General features: G+C 42.5%; 1 protein-coding gene across 2 annotated transcripts; it reads left to right on the plus strand.

The window, feature by feature from the left end:
• Nucleotides 1–14,124: 14,124 nt before the first annotated feature.
• On the plus strand, nt 14,125–21,243 carry LOC147641129 (protein LUTEIN DEFICIENT 5, chloroplastic-like). 2 transcript variants are annotated; one of them, XM_086818423.1, is made up of 16 exons: nt 14,125–14,563; nt 15,595–15,766; nt 15,848–16,076; nt 16,189–16,260; nt 16,383–16,493; nt 16,631–16,822; nt 16,933–17,094; nt 17,802–17,897; nt 18,082–18,183; nt 18,277–18,309; nt 18,411–18,491; nt 19,324–19,406; nt 19,512–19,643; nt 20,595–20,655; nt 20,751–20,816; nt 20,935–21,243. In XM_086818423.1, the coding sequence occupies exons 1-16, from the start codon at nt 14,380–14,382 to the stop codon at nt 21,142–21,144; spliced, it is 1,986 nt and encodes a 661-aa protein (XP_086674549.1). In that variant the 5' UTR covers nt 14,125–14,379; the 3' UTR covers nt 21,145–21,243. The 2 variants fall into 2 exon arrangements, with proteins under 2 accessions (XP_086674549.1, XP_086674556.1); XM_086818430.1 differs by having other exon boundaries at nt 15,598–15,766.
• Nucleotides 21,244–21,482: the final 239 nt, after the last annotated feature.

Here is a 21,482-nt window from a genome sequence, read left to right on the forward strand (position 1 = left end):
CGAATTCTAGGCTGTCAAATACTGGCACTCCTCAAATTAGACGAGATATGGAAAGTGCAGCTAGGATGGGTCAAATATTCTTTCCCCACCACCGAGGAAGTGGAATTGGACCTCCAACAAAGTGAGGTTGTCGTTCAACAAAGTGAGGTAGAACAACAACTCCGAGAATTGAGCTCAAGGAAACAAGTTTGCTTCACATCTTGGATCTTCACGTCATGACATTCACGTCTTAGACTTTCACGTCTAGTCCTTCACATCTGGGACATTCATGTCTAGTTCTTCACGTCTGGGACATTCACGTCTTAGACTTTCACGTCTAGTCCTTCACGTGTTGGATCTTCACGTCTGCTAATTCACGTATGGGACATTCACGTCTGGGACATTCATGTATTGGATCTTCACGTCATGGCATTCACGTCTTAGACTTTCACGTGTTGGACATTTATGTCATGACTTTCACGTTTGGGACATCCATGTCTTCATCTTTCACGTCATATCTTTCACGCCCTGCATGTTCACGTTATATGTTTCATGACTTAATCACTCATGTCTTGTAAATTCACGTCATTTTCAAGCCTAGTAACTCACTAACACTAAATTACTAACAAAAAAGAGAAAAGGAAAAAAGAAAGAAGAAAAAGTAACTTCCCACCAGTCATTCGACTGACTATATATGATGATACAGATGTCGGTTTCTGAATCCGAGGCACGCGAGCAACCATCAACAACACAAGCAGGCAGCGCTATAGGGTCACCAACTAGTCAATGACTATAGAGCACTAACAAATTAAAAACCAACTTCTTGGGCTCTTACGCCCAATCATTCCCTCATCAGGAAGGATGTCACCACACCACATGGAAAGGTAACTCTCCAATGCCACAACAAAGAGTGCATCCATCTATTAGAGGATGTTGAAGTCAAATCTAAGCTCGACAAAGTCAGCCTCGGCAGAATGGCAGAGATACTACCCCTAGGAGTTGACATCGACCTCTGCGCCCGAGTACCTAAGGACATACAACAAGTAGACAAAAAGAGGTAGGATTACAAAGGCGGATGGCACCACAAAAGAGCTACTCATCACATAAGATTTAATCAAAGAATCTTTACAACTCCCAGCTACACCCTTGATACAATGCCAATCAAAGAAATGCTAAAGATAGATTCTTACAACTCAAATGGAGCAGAATACAAAAACATCAGAGATGAAGCCACCGAAAAAGCATGCAAAGCAATGTCATTAATGATGTAAATAAAGCTGGTTGATTGGTACAACATGGTGGGCTTGAACAAGATAGCTAAAGCTTATGAGGAGAAGGAGGGCTGGGCTTTTTATATGCATAATGAGATGGAGAATTACCTAGAAGCCCATCAATCAAAGATCAGCAATCCTTACCTCCTAAAATAACCATGTTGCAAAGAAGCCTTTGAAAGAGCCTGAACCAGAGGAGCAGATGGAGCTAGCACTCATCCCTGACCAACCTACAGAAGCTACTAGCAGGATAGAAGAGGGGCAAGCAGTGTTAATGGAAACACAAGAGCTCATTAAGAAAAACAAAAAGGACCGACGAAAGAAGACAGAGAAAAAGATGAGAGGGATACTTGTAGATGTCACAACAGAATCACAACAACTAGAGGCGATAGTGGCATCTGAAATCAGAACATACCAAGAGGCCCTGCAGGAAAAGCTACTAAGCCCCATTGTGCAGGAACAACAACAACTCACCCCTCCAGCAAGCCTCACACAACTCATCTTCAAAGACCTCTCTCCTCTTAAGGATTCACGCCTAACAGATACACCAACAGAGGCAATTGAGGAACAAGCACAAAAGGACCAAGCCGTGGAGGGACAATAAGGAGCAATTGCCGGAGCTCGAATCCTTCAAAGACATGGATTCTCAAAGCTTCATCCAAGAAACCATTGAAGGCTTAGAGGCACTCCTTCATGATCCACTTACAGAAATGGATGCTGAGACTAGTACAAACTGGGAACATGAGCAAAAGGTGTGGCGTTGCCACCTATTAACAATGCACATGTTACATGACAGGAACGCCAGCCTCTGGAAGCAGCTAAAAGATGCCAATGAAAAAGTACAAAGCATAAGAACAACTCTTGCGGTAGCAAAGTCAACTCACAAAGAAGTGATCGTGAAGAGCTTAAATGCTGCAAAACAACAAGAAAACACATACAATGCCTTGGAAAGTAATAATCTCGTCTTAAGTCAAACAATTGTACAGAAGATCAATGAAAACGCTGACTTGAACGCAAGGCTGAAGCAGGCAAAAGAGCAACTTCAAAAAGAGATCGGCCACACACAGAGCCCCACAACTATGCATGCCAGGCAAATCAAGGAGTACCAAGACAACGCAAAGAATAATGAAGATATGCTTCAACAACAACAAATAGAGCTACTAACAGCCCAACTCAAGGCAACTCAAGGCAGAACAAGAAAGAGTGCAAGGTATGCAACATGAAAGAGAACAGGCAAACAAAGCGCATGTAGAAAAGATCAAGGCCCTCAACAAAACCATCAGCACCAACCAAGCAGAGGCGCAAAGGAGTCAAGAGACCATATCACAACTGACAGTACAATTACAGGACACACAAAGATTGGGAGCACAATGGCTCAATCAAATTACTGAGGCATAACAAAGGGAAGCCACTGTCAAGAGAGCACAACAAACTGCAACCAAAAGATTTGAGGAAATGAATGCTAAACGAATGATCCAGGAAACCGCCATCTTTAACCAACTCAGCAATGTCGATGTTCGCATGTAGGATCTGGGTCGCCAACTCGCCGCACAAGAAAGGAGTCTATGCCCGAAGCCCATAGATGATCAGCATACCCTCCTCGAGCATGCCTCGGAGTTGCAGCTACCAGTAACCCCTTGGGCCCCTCCTCACATTCTTACTTTGTTTTTATCACTAACACTCTCATTACTTCAGTATGATATCAACTCAGCTGAAGATATAGGCTTAGGAGAATTAACCCTAATTAAACAAAATAGTGAAAGGGATGCTGACCCAACAATCATTATGGGTATTTTGAGGGGGGACCTTATATTAACTAACCCTAAAGACATCTTCTTCTATCCCTTGCATCCTATAGTGCTAAACCTCCGTAGGTGCTACAAAATTCTGACATCCTGGACAATAGTGTCGACAAACTCAACCTGTTTGTTCCAGATGGCATACCAGAGATGCCAGCCAACTACGAGGTGGTAGAAAATACTTATCAATGGGTAATTAGTCATGGGTGGCTAGAAGTATACAATACTCACCAACATTTAAATCTTTGTGAGTCCACCTTATATCACCCTGTCAGAATCCTCAAACCCTATACTAATATCGACAAGCATTTAGAGGCTATGCTCATCACCAATGTAAGATATAATTTTGATGCCACTCACATAAATTACCTGGATATTGATAATGAAGAAATTCATGTCAGGGAAGCATCACCCTTGATGTCATATCCCTCGATTATGGAGCAAACAATTCTACCTAAGTAAAATCGGTTCTAATAATTGACCTCGTTTTCCCAAGTTTGTCTAAGTTCATGAACTGATTCGGTATAGACTACAAAATGCACGAAGGGTGTCTTCGATAACTTGATTTACTCTCTCTGTGTTTGGCCATCAGTTCCGAGTGATAGGTAGTACTGAGGTCAAGAGATCCATCGACTGCTTCAAAGAAAGCCCTCCAAAATTGAGAAGTGAACTTGGCATCTTTATCAGTGATGATTGGGGTAGGTCGAGTAGTCTAAAGACTTCACGCAGAAATACTCTAACTACATTCAGTGCAGTAAATGTCTGGTTAGTCTATCAATTACCACAAAAATCGAATCATGACTTGAACTTGAGGGTAACCCGGTGATAAAGTCCATACTTGTGCACTCCCATTTCATTGTGGAATGTCCAGGGGATACAATTTTCCAAGTAACTTTACCCTCTCAGCTTTAATTCTTTGACAAATGAGACATTGGCATACGTGATTGAACACATCCCTTTTTAGTCCTAGCCAAAAGAACCTTCTTTTAACTGCCATAAAAGTCTTCACGTAGTCTAGGTGTCGCACTATGGGTCCTGTCATGTGCTTCCATCAAAATCATTTTCCTGAAGTCGTTCCTATTGGGGACACATACTCGATTATGAAGTATGCAGCATACGTTGTTGCATGTAAGAAAACCTTGAGTGCTCCTTTGGCTACTAAATTGTTTAAAAATTTTGTTTTCACTCACCATGGCTTTTTAAAAATTATCATTTCTGATAGAGACTCTCCCTTTTGTAATCACTTTAGGTTTCTTTTTTTCAAATCTTGGTTGTAAAATGGACTTTAGTTCTGCACTTCACCTTAAGACCAATGGCCAAACAGAGGCTACCAATAGCACTATCATGAACCTTTTAAGATTTTACACTATATCAGACCTTCAAATTGGGATGAGCATTTACATATTTTGCAATTTTCTTATAGCAACATTCCTTATTCGGCCCCATAGGCAAAGCTCCATTCTACCCCTGCCTCTAGAATTGGTAGTGAAGTCCAAGTGGTTGATGCCTTAGCTTGAAACCACATACAAATACTCATTGAAGAAACTACTGCTATTTAAAGAACTCAAGAAAGATAAAACAAGCCAATAAAAAACGTCACAACTAATGCAATTTAAGGAGAATGATTTTGTCCTTTTAAAGAGTTGAAAAACACAGAATAAAGAATGTTAAAAAACACCCTAAAGACAAGCTTGCTCCATGCTTTTATAGGCCTTTCAAGATTGTACATAAGATCAATCACAATGCCTTAGATTAGACCTACCTGCCCATTAGCACCGCATACATAACTCCTTCCACATCAGTCTATTATATGGTGTCCCTTTAAGGGTACCGCCTGCTTCACCCTCCTCTTCTTGAGGAAGACTCTGAATTTTTAATTCCAGAAACAATCATTGGCCATGAGAAGACCACCACTTGGCAAGGACATGTTTACCATCAATTTTTAGTCAAGTACAAGAATTTTTGAGAATGAAGCGACACATGCATGATGTTAAGATATCGAGCTCGTCTAGTGAGGCGGTGGACACTAATGATGCGACCTCCTGGGGGATAGGCCCCACACTTACACCACTGGCATGGTTTGTCAGATCATGGGTGATATGCAGCCAGTGGGATGACAGGCTGTGTGACAGCCATTCTAGAGACTGGCATAGTTATAGCGCCAGCTCATTTAGTTGGGTTCACACTATAGAGAACCCTAGTATGTATTTGGTTGAGTACCTTTCACCTTGTGTGTTCTCTTTTAGGGTTTTGTGAGTGTGTGTGCGCTTGCAAGAGCTCAAGCTCTCTTCTCCCCTGCATCTTTTCATGGTATCAGAGCCTGGTTCATACTAAGGGCTGAGCTACAAGCAAGAGAAGCACAGGAAGCGGTATGAGAGTAAGAGCTTCATCTACTCTTCCCTATTTGTGTTGGTGACTACACCCTTGTCGGGAGCTCTACGGGAGGCACCGGCAAACGATCTTTGATTGAGGAGCTTTCTTCATGGGAGTAAAGCTATAGGGCAACTATATTGTCATACAGGACAATATAGTTGTTGAAAACGCGTTTTGGGTGCATTAGGACCTCCGTTTTTTAGAAAGCATGCGATTTCGAGCACTGCGGGTAAGTCATCGATTCTGTGCAGAACTCTGCTGTAAGAACTGCAGGAAGACAGATTGGTTGTGCAGACATTGTGTGTGCTGCAACAAGGAGGTCAACAGTTACCATTGGGTGTATGTATGCACATTGAGGTCACTGGTTGTGACATTTGAGTGTAGTACAGTACCGCTGCAGAAAATACAGCAGTTTGTGCAGGACAAACCAGAGTGCTGTTTCTGGTAAATTTGTGTGTCTGGCAAGATGTCAAATGATAGCATAAACCAGATTGTTGCTGAGAAGCTTGATAAGAACAACTTCCATGCTTGGAGGTTCATGTTGATAAATTTCCTGATGGGAAAGGGTTACTGGGACTACATAGAAGGTGAGCATGAAGAGGCACCGGAGATACTGGAGATCAATCCGACTGTTGTAGATGTGAAAGAGTTGAAGGATTGGAACCAAGGAACCAGAAAAGTTATGTATTGGCTCTTTCAGTATATAGGACACCATGATTAGGCACATACAGGATGTCAAGTCCCCCAAGGAGGCATGGGACACCTTAGTAAAACTCTATGAAACGAATACCAAGGCACGAAAGATACAATTGAAGAATGAACTTCATACTGTGGAGAAAAAGAGTATGTCTGTGAATGACTATGCATTAAAGATCAAGGGTATTGTGGAATCCCTTGTATCTATTGGCGTTTCAGTAGATGATGATGATAAGGTGGAAGTCTGTCTACGTGGTCTCGGGCCACAATACAAGGCATTCAAGACATCTATTCAGACTCGGGAAAACATTCCCAATTTCACAGATTTGGTGTCTATGTTGATTATAGAAGAGAAGAGCTTGGGTAAAGACAAACAACCTTCACAAAACAAAAACAATTCAGAGCAACAGGCCTTCTACACAAGTTCAGGAAGAGGACAAGGTAGAGGAGGCCATGGACGCGGCCAAGGAGGTGGCCAAATAGGTAATCAAAATTATGGCATGCAGCAGCAACAACAACAGTCCCAAAATTCACAACAACAACAACACGCAGGTGGAAGAGGCCAATTCAGAGGCAGGGGGAGTCAAAGAGGTCGTGGAAATTGGCAAAGGCAGTATAATGATACACGTGGATGCTTTTATTGTGGTAAGCTTGGACATGTGCAGGCAGATTGTTATATAAGAAGCAGGCTAACATGCAAAATGGAAAATTGCAGCAAAACAACTATGCATCCTCAAGCAGAAACAATGAGGATAATGAAAGGTTGTTTGTTATGCAGCATGTCGTCAATGCCATGTCTGAAAATGTTGAAGCAGCACATAAAGATGATGTATGGTACGTTGATTCAGGTGCTTCGAACCACATGATGTCATGGGGAGTGGTTCAAGGAGATGAAAAACCTTGAAAGACCAGGTTTTGTGGAAACAGGGGATGACACTGCTCATCCAATTACCCATGTTGGAGATGTGCCATTGTCTATGCAAGATGGCAAGTAAAGTACCTTGCAGATGTACTTCATGTTCCGAACATAACAAAGAATATGGTTTCAGCTGGCCAAATGATTGAGCAGGGTTTGCAAGTTCGGTTTAACCCTGATGGTTGTTATGTTGAAGACTTTAAATACAAGTGCAGGTTGGTTGCAAAAGGCAACAGAGTGGGCAGAATGTTTACATTGAATGTAAACATACCTGAAGTGAGTACTGCGATGTTTGCAAATGGTTCAGGAATTGTTGCAGACACAGACATTTGGCATAAAAGAATTGGACATGTGAATGTGAAGTCTATGCAGACTAAAGAAATTGTGACAGGACTGCCACAGGTTAAAGTTGAAGGTATGCAAAAAATATGTGAAGCATGCCAATTTGGAAAGCAAACAAAGCATGTATTTCCACGTGACAGAAATGTGAGCAGAAATGCACTAGATGTTGTGCATTCAAATGTATGGGGTCCTGCGAAGACCATGTCTATGGGAGGCTGCAGGTATTATGTGACATTTATTGATGACCACACAAGGAAAGTGTGGGTATACTTCATGAAGGAGAAGGGTGAGGTGTTCACTCATTTTCAAAATTTTAGAGTTATGGTTGAAAAGCAAACAGGGAAATATGGAAAGTGCCTAAGGTCAGATGGAGGGGGAGAGTACTTCTCCAATGAGTTCTCTGAATTTTTGAAGAAGAATGGTATTCAGAGACAGTTTACATGTAGATACACTCCGTAGCAAAATGGAGTTGCTGAGCAGAAAAACAGGCACATTGCTGAGATTGCGCGAGCATTGATGGGAGAGAAGAATATGCCGCATAGCTATTGGGCTGAGGCTGTTTCTAAAGCAGTTTACACCATGAACAGGACTCCAACTGCAGCCATACATGATGTAACTCTAGAGGAGAGGTTTACTGGCAGAAAACCTGATTTGTCTCATGCATTGCATATGTGCATGTGCCAGATGAGCTGAGAACTAAGCTGGATCCAAAAGCTAAAAAATGTGTGTTTATTGGGTATTCCCTTGAGCAAAAGGGATACAGGTGTTATAACCCTGCTACACGTGAGTTGAGGGTAAGCAAGGATGTTGTTTTTGATGAGATGAGCAGCTGGTATGCTGCTGAAAAAGAAGCTGTTGGGGCTGATGTGAGTGGAAATGTGGTTGCACAGAATGCAAGTCTGTAATCACAGTCTTTGAGTGGACTACGAGAGTCCTCATCTAGTGGTTCAGTTGATAGACCATAGAGTGACAGGCTGCGTCATAATACCAGTCCTGAAAATGTGATTAGTACATCACATAAAGGCAAAGAGAAAGTGGTTGAGCCCCTTAGTATGCCTGACATTTCTACAGGGCATTCTCATGTTGATGGAGAGTCTAGTGGCTCAGAGATGAGCCTTGATGAGGATCTTAGGATACCAGCTATGAGAACACCTGGTGTAAAGAAGGCTATGGAAGCCATGAATGCAAAGCTGCGAAGATCTGGGAGAGTGAAGAATCATGTGCAGAGGTTTACCTATGATGGTTATGTGGCACATCACTATGCATACATGGCAAAAGTTGTACAGGTTGTAGAGCCCACATGCATTGATGAGGCTATTGGAAATGTGTGTTGGGAGAAAGCTATGGATGAGGAAATGGATGCACTATATGGAAATGAGACTTGGGATTTAGTGCAATTGCCTGAAGGCAAGAAAGCCATTAGATGCAAGTGGGTGTACAAAGTAAAACATAACAGTGATGGAAGCATAAGCAGGTACAAGGCTAGATTGGTAGCCAAAGGATATGCGCAGACATATGGCATTGATTATGAGGAAACTTTTAGCCCAGTTGCCAAGATGGCAACAGTGAGAGTTGTGATAGCAGTGGCTGCGTCAAAGCAATGGTCTTTACATCAGATGGATGTAAGGAATGCATTCTTGCATGGGGATTTGCAGGAAGAGGTGTATATGTTGCAGCCACCTGGTTATGAGAATATGAGTCACCCCGAGCATGTTTGCAGGTTGAAGAAAGCCTTGTATGGCTTAAAACAAGCACCAAGAGCATGGTCTGACAAGATTTCTGAATATCTTGTCACTATTGGCTTTCATGTAGCCAATGCAGATTTCTTGCTGTATGTGAGACACAGTGATAGAGGGATTGTGCTTGTTGTCATCTATGTAGATAACCTGATCATTACAGGGGACCATGATGCAGAGATCTTTGATGTAAAGATCTTGCTTAGACAGAAGTTTGAGATGAAGGATCTGGGGGAGCTCAAATATTTCTTGGGCATTGAGGTGATTAGGTCACCACATGGTATTGGATTACTGCAGAGACAGTATGGCTTGAACATGTTGTCCAAGTATGGTATGACAGGCTGTAAGCCTATCTCAATGCCATTGGATCAGAATGGCAAGTTGAGTGCAGATTCAGGAGAGATTTTGGAGGATCCTACTATGTATAGGCGCATAGTAGGAAGCTTGATCTACATGACAATCACCAGGCCAGATTTGAGCTATGCTGTTGGGTTGGTGAGTTAGTTTATGCAGGTTCCTCGGAAGCCGCATTTGGATGCATTGAGACGCATACTGAGGTATGTGAGGTCTACTTTGCATTGTGGACTATTTTATGAAACTGGGACAGAGATATGGGTACACAAATGCTGATTGGGCTGGTAGTATCTCAGATAGAAGATCTACTAGTGGCTTCATGTTTTCTTTGGGCTGGTAGTATCTCAGATAGAAGATCTACTAGTGGCTTCATGTTTTCTTTGGGGGAGTGCTGCTGTGACTTGGAGCAGCAAGAAGCAGCCTACGGTTGCTCTATCCAGTACAGAGGTGCTGGGCAGCATGTGAGGTAGCTTGGTTAAGAAAGCTACTTGCAGATTTGGGTCTATCAGCAGTGGATAGACAAGTTGTCATTTTCTGTGACAGCATTAGCAGTATACAGTTGGCCAGGAACCCAGTTTTTCATGCTCACACGAAGCATATAGAGGTCCACTACCATTTTGTCAGAGAGAAGGTTTTGGTAGGAGACATTGACCTTGTTTATGTCAGCACACAGGATCAGGTCGCTGACATCTTCACCAAAGCATTGGGTATAGAGAAGCTCCGCAGATTCAGGGCTTCACTTGGTGTACATGAGATGGAGTTGAGCTCGAGGGGGAGTGTTGAGATATCGAGCTCATCTAGTGAGGGGGAGTGTTGAGATATCGAGCTCGAGGGGGAGTGTTGAGATATCGAGCTCATCTAGTGAGGCGGTGGACAAGCTCGATATCTCAAGCTCAAGCTCTCTTCTCCCCTGCATCTTTTCACATGATGATGGAGGCAGTGTGTGGTGTGTGTGTGTGAAGCTTGCATGTGAAACCCTAAATGGATAACGGTTCGTGGCAATACCCCATCCACTATAAAGGGGAGGTAACCCTAGCTCATATCATGTGAGTGGGTAAGCCTTTTATGTATGAGCTTTTATGTATAAGGCTGAAAATCTTAAGTAATAAGCTTTTGATTAGATTCGTGTGGCTGTCTTGAGTGTACCAATCCTTCTTCTTCTCTCCTTCATCTCTCACGATTTTGTTGCTAGCTTCTCTCTTGTGGTTGCCATGTCAAACTTGTGATAAGAATCACTTAGTTGAAGAATCACAATGGATGCCTGAGTCATTGCTAGTTGCCTACCCTACCCTAGTTGCTGCATATCATAATCATTTGCATTGATTTTATTCATAGTTGTTTACTACATGAGGTTATATATGGTATGTAGATTTGTTGCTTGAGGTAACACACAATCATCACTATGGTGTAGATTCGCTGCTTATGGCAACACCTGAATAGTTTGTGCACATCGCCACTTGAGGTAGCACGCTTTTACTTCGTGTCAATTCACCGCTTGAGGCAACACGATTGCTCACATCATTAGTATGCACAGATCGTCGCTTGAGGCATCACACTTCTACTTCATGTCAAATTCACTGCTTGAGGTAACACAATCTTTGAAATTTGTGAACAACTAAGAGAAGTTGTCCTTAACCATGGGACATGTTATGGAAATATGGTGAACACTATGTGCATATAACAGGCGCTATCCCATTTTGGCATTATGGGTGCTATCAACTATTTAGACTATTCACTTGTACACCCTTTTATTTAATTTGGACTCTCTTAGTGTGGTCAATTTAGTAGTTCATTGTAATACTTTAGTGAAATTCGAGAACAATAATTGATGTATGCATGAAGCATGCAACTTTCCTATTTTTATGGGGAAAGGAATGGTCAAGCCCAAAGTGCATTGTACTATTTGGCTCATGCAAGCTTTTTCGGGAATATATAAAAATATGCTTGTTTGAGGAGAGAGCCATCAAACAAGTGGGCGAGATTTAACCCATTTGTGGTGTCGTGCATCTCTTTCTCTCTATTTCTTGTTGATCTATTTACACACAATTCTAGGCTATGAAGCTTGCTTAGTTTATGTATTTGATTTGAGAGAGAGAGAGAGAGAGAGAGAGAGAGAGAGAGAGAGAGAGAGAGAGAGAGAGAGACTTGATGGAGATGTTTGTGTCCTTGTTTGTAAGAGAGGCACAAGGTGTAAGCGTTTTGACTTCCCCTTTTACAACAGGGCAAGGATACACACCCACCCACCCACCCACCTTCCCTTGTCTAATATATATATACACACACTAGAAGTGGGTAGGGAGGCATACATATATATATATACACACACTAGAAGTGGGCATGCATGCCCTTGCCTAATACACACACACACACACACACACAACACACACACACACTATAAGTGGGCATGCATGCAAGGGAATATGTGTGTGTGTGTGTGTGTATACCCACCTTCCTTGCCTGTCTGCCCACTTCTAGTATATATTATACTAGAAGTGGGGAGGCAGGCAAGTGAAGGTGGGTGTACACTAGAAGTGGACATGCATGTAAGGGAAGGTGGGTGTATATATATATTCATGTACAACTACACTAGAAATGGGAAGGTAGACAAGGGAAGGTGGGTATGTACACACACACACACACACACACACACACACACACACACACACACACTCACTCACCTTCACTTTTTGAACGGGATACCCAATCTCACCTTCCACGATCTTGGGCACTTAGAGTGGGCATCAGTGGTTCAAGCCATTTCTTTTGCGAAGTGATTCAGGACTTTGACTTGTCATATCGGGACTTCGACTTATCGAACCGAGACTTGTTAGACCCATTGATTGGTGGACGTGAGTAGCAGGTGGTCGAAGATGGGTTTAGTCTTCATAAACCTTTTTTGCCTATCCAATGTCAGTTTAATGGCGCTTGACCCTTCATGTGATTAGGGAATTCCACACCAATGGTCTCATGGGTTCGAAAAGTTGCCATCGGAATGGCTAGCCCAATTGTGGATTCTGCCACCATTAACACTAGTGAAGAGAATGATTAACCCATCATATCATCCAAATAGACAGAAAATACCGTAAAGTTCAAATTGACAGCCAATCGCACTGACTCAATTAGCGTCGGCATGATAGTAATTAAGAATTCTCCGAAAATGTTAAAGAGAATCATTGAACATGTCAAATATTTGACCAGAATTTACACTAGAAATGGGCAAGCAGACAAGGGAAGGTGGGTGTGTGTGTATATATATATCTATACACACCCACCTTTCCTATGTATACTTACACCTACATTCCCTTGCCTGCCTACCCATTGCTAGTGTGTGTGTGTGTGTGTGCATATATACACACACACACACACACACACCTACATTTCCTTTCCTGTTTGCCCACTTCTAGTACACACACACACACACACACACATTTCCTTGCCTGCTTGCCCACTTCTAGTGTATACACCCACATTTCCTTTCTTGTCTTCCCACTTCTAGTATATACACACACCCACATTTCCTTGCCTACCTTTTAACCAAAGGAGAATCATCTTCCTTTGAAAGCTTGGAACTAGGATCCATGGGACAAGAGAGCGGAGTACAATCTATCTAGTATACACACCCACATTTCCTTGTTTGCTTGCCCACTTCTAGTATACACACAACCACATTTCCTTGCATGGTTGCCCACTTTTAGGATGTACACACACCTACATTTCCTTGCCTACCTGGCCAGTTCTAGTCTTCACACACCCACATTTCCTTGCCTGCCTGCCCACTTTCAGTATACACACACCTACTTTGAGCATATACACACACCCACATTTCCTTGCATGCCTGCCTTGCTCACTTTTAGTATATACACGCACCAACTTTTAGCATATACACACCCCCACATTTCGTTGCATGCCTACCCACTTTTAGTATATACACACATCCACGTTTCCTTGCCTGCCTACCCACTTCTAGTATATACACACATCCACGTTTCCTTGCCTGCCTGCCCACTTCTAGTATATACACACCCACATTACTAGAAGTGGGCAGTTAGGCAAGGAAATGCGTGTGTGTGTGTGTGTGTGTGTACAATAGAAGTGGGTAAGTAGGCAAGGAAATGTGGGTGTGTGTGGGCACGCGCACACACACACACACACACACACACTAGAAGTGGGCAGGCAGGCAAGGGAATCTGTATATATATACATCCACCTTCCCTTGCGTAATATATATATACATCCACCTTCCCTTGCGTAATATATATATATACAGACCCACATTCCCTTGCCTGCCTGCCCACTTCTAGTGTGTGTGTATATCTATACGCACACACACATACACCCCCAAATTTCCTTGCCTCACTTCTAGTGTGTGTGTGTATGTATATATATATTGCAATTTTTAAAATGGAGTCTTGGCCATTAATTTTAAGGCAAGCAAAAAATTTCAACGGATTTTTCCAGAACTGAGCCGTAAAAGGATATTAAAAAAAAAGGACACTGACCTCAACCGGCGTGAAAAAAAACCGTCCTTTATTTAATGTAATGTAATTTCCACGAAATTTCACGCCCTTTTTTTCCCACCGGGGGTTACAAGTGGGGAAAAAAAAGTGCAAAGGCCACGTGGAAAGAGTATAATAAACAAAGGCATTAGTTCTTGAATCGTACACTTCTTTTTTTTTTGGGTGAAACTTTTTTGAATCACACACACAGGAGGACCTCATCTCTTCAACAACAGAATCCTCATCTCTAAGGTATCTCCATGTGTTGGGTAGCAAGAGAAGGCGCCACAGGAGCTGAAAACGAAGCTCAGGAGTGCGAGCTTCCTATGTGGCTTCGCCCAAGGTAATGGCCTCCACTACGAATACGAGATAGCGGCTTGAAGATCCCTTTCTGCATATCAGCTTGTCCGCGTTTCCATGGCGGGCTTGCAAGCAGCTCTGCATCTCCTGGGGGCACAGTCCTCGACCCTGTGTAACCTCCGTGATTTCTCTGCAATGCCATGGCCATGCCTTACAGACAGACGAAGCACAGGGCTTTCCATTTCCATCAACACTTCGCCCAGATTTCTGCACCTCTCACATGGCCCCTCCTCCTCTACATGTAAGTAACACAATCTCCGATTTTTTTGTGCAAGATTTTGCACGCCTTCTCCACTTCGTTGCCATGATGTAGTCACCAAAGGCATTTCCCTGCTTTTTATTTGCAATGTGCCATGTTGTTAAACTCTTGCTAGTAAATTTTTATCCCTGCTTTTTTTAATGCCCTAGAAAACCCTAGATTATGCGTTATATGATGTTAATGATGGAAAATTTTTCTCATGCTTTTTGGTGCCCTAGCAAACCCTGTTTGCATGCTGATGGTGGGTTTTTGGTAGTTTTTTGAATGCATTTTGGTGCCGTGCCGTAGCTTGAATCTTGCATTGTGTGATGTTGCTGATGGATTTTTAGTAGATCCCCCCTTTTTTCCCCCCCTCGAGTAGATCCTTCTGTAGTCGCAATCTGATACCCCCGCAGAGGCGGCTATCTCTTCCTTTACATTGTACGTTTTGATGTTCTTCATAGATTTTTATCAAATCTCTCCTGCCTTTGCTGCCTCTATTGATCCTAGCATTTGCTTTTCTCACTCCCGGAATTTGAATTGTATGACTTTTTCCTGCTTTTGGTGTCCTAAGAATCAATCTCCACATCTTTGTTAACTGTATGCCTGTTTTTTCCTGCTTTTGATGTTCTCTTAAGTTTTAAGAGCTGCAGGTTTGATATCAAAGGCCGCGCTCAATTTTGTTTCTTATTGGTGTCCTATCAAGCCTAAAACCTGCATTGTATGTGGTTCTGGTATAGTATTTGGATAGACTTTGCCTGCTATTGGTGTTCTACACTCTGTCGTTGATCGATCCATCATAGCTACTTTTGCTGCCATGTTAAACCCTCAGTTTCTGTATTTGAGGGATTTACAGTAGATTTTGCCTTATTTTGGGTGCTATGTAACACCCTAGAACATTCATTCGTAGTGTTGATTGTGTGATTTTGGGGCCTTCTAGACCCTAGTTTTTACCTGCTTTTTGTGTCCCATTATACCCTAGATTTTCTGTCTGTACAATGTTGGATCGGCTAACATGCCACTTTTTGATCCAGCAGCTTCTTTGTCGTCTTCATTTGTGGCAAATGCCACTTCCAAAGGAAATGGCTCTCAAGATGATGTCGATGATGCAGCTGTGGAAAGATTGCAAAGGTTGCTGGCCTCCAACAATGAGTCCGAGCTCAGAGATCGCATACTTTCTGGCGAATTTACGGTTGGCTTGTCAAAGTAAAGTGTTTTTTATCCAGGATTGAATTTATTCCAAAACTGGGTAATCATGCTGCCAATAATTGGAGGACTTAACTGCAGAAGCAATGTATGGAAAATACGAGAGTTTTTGCTCAAGTTTGGGCAGCCTGGGCGCACCCTTGCTCGCACTTTGGCAAACTTGGAGCGAAGATACCGACTCGAAAAGGCTAAGCAGTTGCCTGAAGCAAGGGGGGATGTCCGGGCGATTACTGGACAACCTTTTTTCATACCTTTGTATGACCTTTATTTAACTTATGGTGGCATCTTCAGGCTTACATTTGGACCCAAGGTTGAACTTCTTCCCACAATTGGTTTGCTTTCGCTCAATCTAAGCTTTCATGGTTTAGGTGATATATAATTTTTGTGTGGTTTACTAATGCAGATGCATTTTTGTACTCCAGTCGTTTGTGATAATTTCAGATCCTGCAATAGCAAAGCGTCTGTTAAGAGACAATTCCAAGGCCTATTCTAAGGTGTGAAATGAGCAGATTGAACCAAGTATCTGCTTTTGATGCTTTGATGCCATCGCAAGAGTAGATTCTTGTTTGATTCATTTGCGGAATTGCTAAGAGTGTGAGAAAATCTTGTTTTATAGGGTATTCTTGCAGAGATTTTGGATTTTGTAATGGGGAAGGGGCTCATACCTGCAGATGAGGAAGTCTGGCGTGTTAGGCGACGGGCAATCGTCCCAGCATTGCATAGAAAGGTATTTCACTGGAAATTATGCAAGCAGGGTTTATGAGATAAGACTTATTGTGGTGATGCGAACCATGGAGGGTTTAGGTAATGCTTTTTGCGGTAATGTAAAGGTTATGTGAAGACTTATTGTGGTGAAGCTTGCAGTATGTTGCAGAGATGGTTGGATTATTCGGTAGGGCAGCCCTAAACCTTTGCGAGAAGCTTGACGTTGCGGCTAGTAACGGTGAGGATGTAGAAATGGAGTCACTGTTTTCTCGCTTGACGCTGGACGTAATCGGCAAGGCTGTCTTCAACTATGATTTTGACTCATTGTCTCACGACACAGGCATTGTAGAGGTACGTTTTGAGTTCGATTCGTTGGTAAATGGCTTTCTGCAAGCACTATTGTGCAATTTTTAGTCCCTTGACTGATACCAACTTGATTGATAAATTCGATGTTTGGTCAGGCCGTATACATAGTCTTACGGGAGGCAGAAGATCGAAGTGTTGCCATCTTTCCATATTGGAACATTCCTATCATCAGAGACCTTTCTCCAAGACAGCAGAAAGTAGCAGAGGCTCTTAAGCTGATCAACAAGACTTTGGATGATCTTATTGCTATCTGCAAGGTATGTATTCATGAACCTGCGCCTACTCTTGGGCTTTGATTATTGATAACGTGAATGGGATTGTCATAGCCTGCATTCATACTATGCACGTCAGAGTCGATGATTTGAAGCTTTGTGAGTAGACTCTCATGGAGTCAAGATCACACCTTGGTTTTTATCTTTCACATTGCTTCACACAAATGAGCATATGATAGCCGTATTGCATTATTAGTGTGTGAATTCTGGGCTACATCCGGTGTAACCATCTGCCATCCACCTGCATTTAGAGCACCAAACACAGGTGCACAAAATACACATAGAGACATGGAAAGTAGTTGTTGGACTGACCAACCCGACAGTTGACGGTCTCACTAACCAACCATAGGCCCGGCAGTTCTGGATCCTCCCCGAGCACGGGGAATTGGATTGGGTGATAGATCTGAGTATGAGGTCTGCAGACTGTAATCGCTTTGCCCACGAATGACTACTGGATGTATCCCATCATCCACACCATACCGTGCAAAACCACCAGGGCGCTTGGCTGGTCTGCAGAATCTAGATACAGACCCACCAATGGTTGGCTCAATATCTAGGCCCGAGGCGCTCTTATTATCCCAGCTTCCACATCGTCGGAGCCGGTGATAAGAAGTCTGAAGTATGTTTTGGTGTTGCATTCCTCTTGGCTTAGCATGTGTTTGAATAGGATTTTTATCGTCCTTGTATTCCAGAAAATGGTCGATGAGGAAAGTGTGAACTTCAGTGACGAGTACATGAATGAGCGGGATCCAAGTATTTTGCATTTTCTTTTAGCTTCTGGTGACGATGTAAGTTGTGGGTTTTGTCGCTTTCTTGCCTTCCAGTGCTCCTCTCATGATCTTATTAGATCTTGTTTCTTTACATCAGTTATTTAATGATATCTCATTAGTTATATTTAATGATATTATTAGGTGTTTTTCATTAATGATCTCATTTTGTGATTTTGTGACTGTGGATGTCTTTATTGTGAAGTTCTCAAGCAAGCAGCTTAGGGATGATCTAATGACTTTGTTGATTGCTGGTCATGAAACGTCTGCAGCAGTTCTGACCTGGGCCTTCTATCTCCTGGCAAAGGTGATTAAGAAGAGTGAGCTTATTAACTAATCTGCTTGTGTAAGAGTGGCATTGCTGGCTTATTTACAAGGATTTTCTACTTTTATCCTGCAGAACCCTACTACTTTGGCTAAAGTTCAACGTGAGGTGCGCTAGTATCACCCTTGATTGGACCATTACTGTTCATTTTGTGAAGAGTTTTGCAGAAGATATCTTTTTTCAAGTATGGGTTTTTATGAGTTTTTCAGGTGGATCTTGTGCTTGAAGACAGAACGCCAACGATTGAGGACATGAAAAAGCTAAAGTACACAACACGTGTTATTAATGAGGTAACCAATTTGCTTCTAAATCTCAGAATTTTTACTCACGAATCCAAAACATACACATCAGGCCCCAGGGGTAAGGTTTCTTGACCTGTACATACCCAGCGTGCTTAATAAGGATCTCTCAACAAGCTTCAAACTTCAAAGTCCAGCCTGCAAAACCCAAACTACTGTTAATTCATTAAACCTTTCTGGAGGGACTGGCTAGCTCACTGTCCAGCCATAGGTCCTCTCAGGACCACCCTCAAGCGTGAGGCTAGACCAATGCAATGCCTGATCCTCATTGTTTATCCAAGCCTATACCACCATAACCCACTATCTAGGTGTTGGGATTGAACCAGCCTGTTCCAGCTCCTCATTCCCAAGGTCTCCACAATGCCATTAATGAGCCTTACCCTCTCAGGAGTACCCCCGATGAAGGTGGGAGTGCCATTAATGAGCATAATCCCCTCGGGAGCACCCCCGAGCTTGAGGCTAGACCAACTCCATACTTGATTCTTCACCCAAGCCCATACCACCAGAACCCAACCATTCAGGTGTTGGACCAAGGTGTGATCTGGGTCCTGATCCCTAGGGTCTCCAACCTCTTGGAAATGCCATTGATGAGCCTAATTCTCACTTTTATAAATAATTGGGTGAGAGTGTCCTTCACTATAGTACTCGATTAGTACTAGGTGTCCCACAGTCAAACCATTTAATTATTAGTATAAGTCTAAGCTCACCAGTATTGTCAGTCTAGTCATGTCTTTTGATGATATAGCAGGGTCTCATGACAACTCTTGACTGGTGAGATGATGTAATTTTTACAGTTTTTTGGCAATAAATTATGGTGTTGCAGACATTAAGGCTTTATCCACAACCACCAGTTTTAATAAGGCGCTCGTTGGAAGAAGATGTTCTAGGGAGGTACTGTATATCCAAGTAAGTGAGTCATGTTTTGTTGTTTGCTTTTGGGTACATTTTATTTGTCTTTGGGATCTGAAGTCATCTCTTATATCTGAAAACTAAATATTTTCTTCTTATCAGAGGTGAAGATATCTTCATTTCTGTATGGAATCTGCATCGATCACCAAGTTTGTGGGAGGATGTAGAAGAATTTAGACCAGAAAGGTGGCCTGTAGATGGACCCGATCCAACCGAAGTGACAGAAAATTTCAGGTAATTTGATGGGCTCTATACTGTGATTATTGATATCCATTGCCTCGAGACTTTGTACTCCCAACCTTTTGGTGTCGGGCTTTATAATGCTTTAATGAAATGAGAGCCTAATATTTTGGACTGTGAAGGCAGACCACCCTTTTTGACAAGATGATGCCCTGATGTTCGAGACATTACTTTACCTGACGTCTCTTGGCTACTTTAGCAAAATTTGGAAGAGTCTAGAAATGACTCGAGCTAGGTCACATGAACATGTTGTGCATGACAACATTTCAAATACCTCTGTCCAAACTCAGACATCATGTAACTACCAAATTGTCAAGGCCATCAGTTATTTAGAGAGTGAATCTCACCGGTCGCATCAGCACACTTCTCCCTCACTGCAGATTCTAACACCTGAGCAAGTGTCAGAATTTGTTCCTTATGTCAGATCGGCAGTTGAGTACAGGCACAACATGGCTGGAATGCAGATTTGGCTCCCCTTTTATACACGAGAATGGGGAACAGCTGCGGTCTTTAATTCAACAGACATATACTTCTTGTACTCTTAAACCTCACCTTTAGGTGCCTGACTTTAGCCTCCAGGCCGTACTACTTACTAAGTTATCTGACTTGGATAATTTGATGTAGTTTTCTATATCATGAAACTCTGGACTTGTGGGATTGCCATCACCCCCGGCCCCTGTTATGCACCATTCACCTTCTTATCATTCTCTCTCCGCATGAGCTTGCAATAGGAAGCATTTTGTTGGAAATTTCCCAACATCAATCAGTACCTTATGAAGATTTGGTAACATTTGTCGTCTTCTTTTGAAACCAATAACGCACCACCTTGACTCCTGTGAAGAATGTCCTAAACTAAATAGTTCGATCGAGCTTGTATCTATGTATCACATCTCATGCTAACATTGCCTTGTAGCTTACTGAACAAGACTTTATATCCTCTCACAGATACTTGCCCTTTGGAGGAGGTCCTCGCAAATGTGTTGGAGACATGTTTGCCACCTTCGAGGTAATAACGAAGATATTTAGATTTTTACTGTCTATCCCAAATTCATGCTAGTAAAGTTTTCTTTAGAAACCTCACCTTGATTGGCCGTGTCTCAGAATATTACCGCTGTAGCCATGCTGGCGCGACGCTTTAACTTTGAATTGGCAGTAGGAGCACCACCTGTAAGTAAAAGCCTGGCATGTCAGCTTTGAGCTGGTGACTGGTCATTTGGAAACCTGTATTATTGCACATTGAATTCGACAAAACTGAAAGTTCCTGACAGAAAGCTTTGTTTCACAGGTGGGCATGACAACGGGTGCCACAATCCACACAACTGCTGGCTTAAATATGACTGTAACTCGCAGAATAAAGCCTCCAGTTATTCCTGTAACCAGGGAGCCCACATTAACTACCATCGATGAGAACGGCTCAATTAAGAGCTATAGTTCCAGTAACGGGACCGTAACAGTTTTTACAGCTCAAAAAGAAAGCCAGGAACTCAAGAAGTAGGCCTTACTAACATGTAAGCAATTTATGTACATAATTGAATGGTGCATCACTCTATATTTTTTCAGCAAGGAAATAGGTTTCAGACCCTTTTTATTTCAATCAAACCTCTCCATTGGTCTCTCTTAGTATCTCTATCTATTGGTCTCTATTAATATGTATTGGGTTCTCTTTTAACTCCAACAAATAGTAGATGATTGCACAACACCCAAGCCAACAACAGTGCACACTTTCTGATGAATTGTCACTTGGAGCTGACCATGTGAGCTGAGAGCATGTTAGTGCTGGCCATTGTGCTGATTTGTTAATAATCGACGGTGCTATGCGACAGCTCACATGCA

The sequence above is a fragment of the Cibotium barometz genome, chromosome 2, assembly GCF_041138505.1.
Source record: "Cibotium barometz isolate CiBa-2024 chromosome 2, ASM4113850v1, whole genome shotgun sequence".
NCBI classification, from domain to species: domain Eukaryota; kingdom Viridiplantae; phylum Streptophyta; class Polypodiopsida; order Cyatheales; family Cibotiaceae; genus Cibotium; species Cibotium barometz.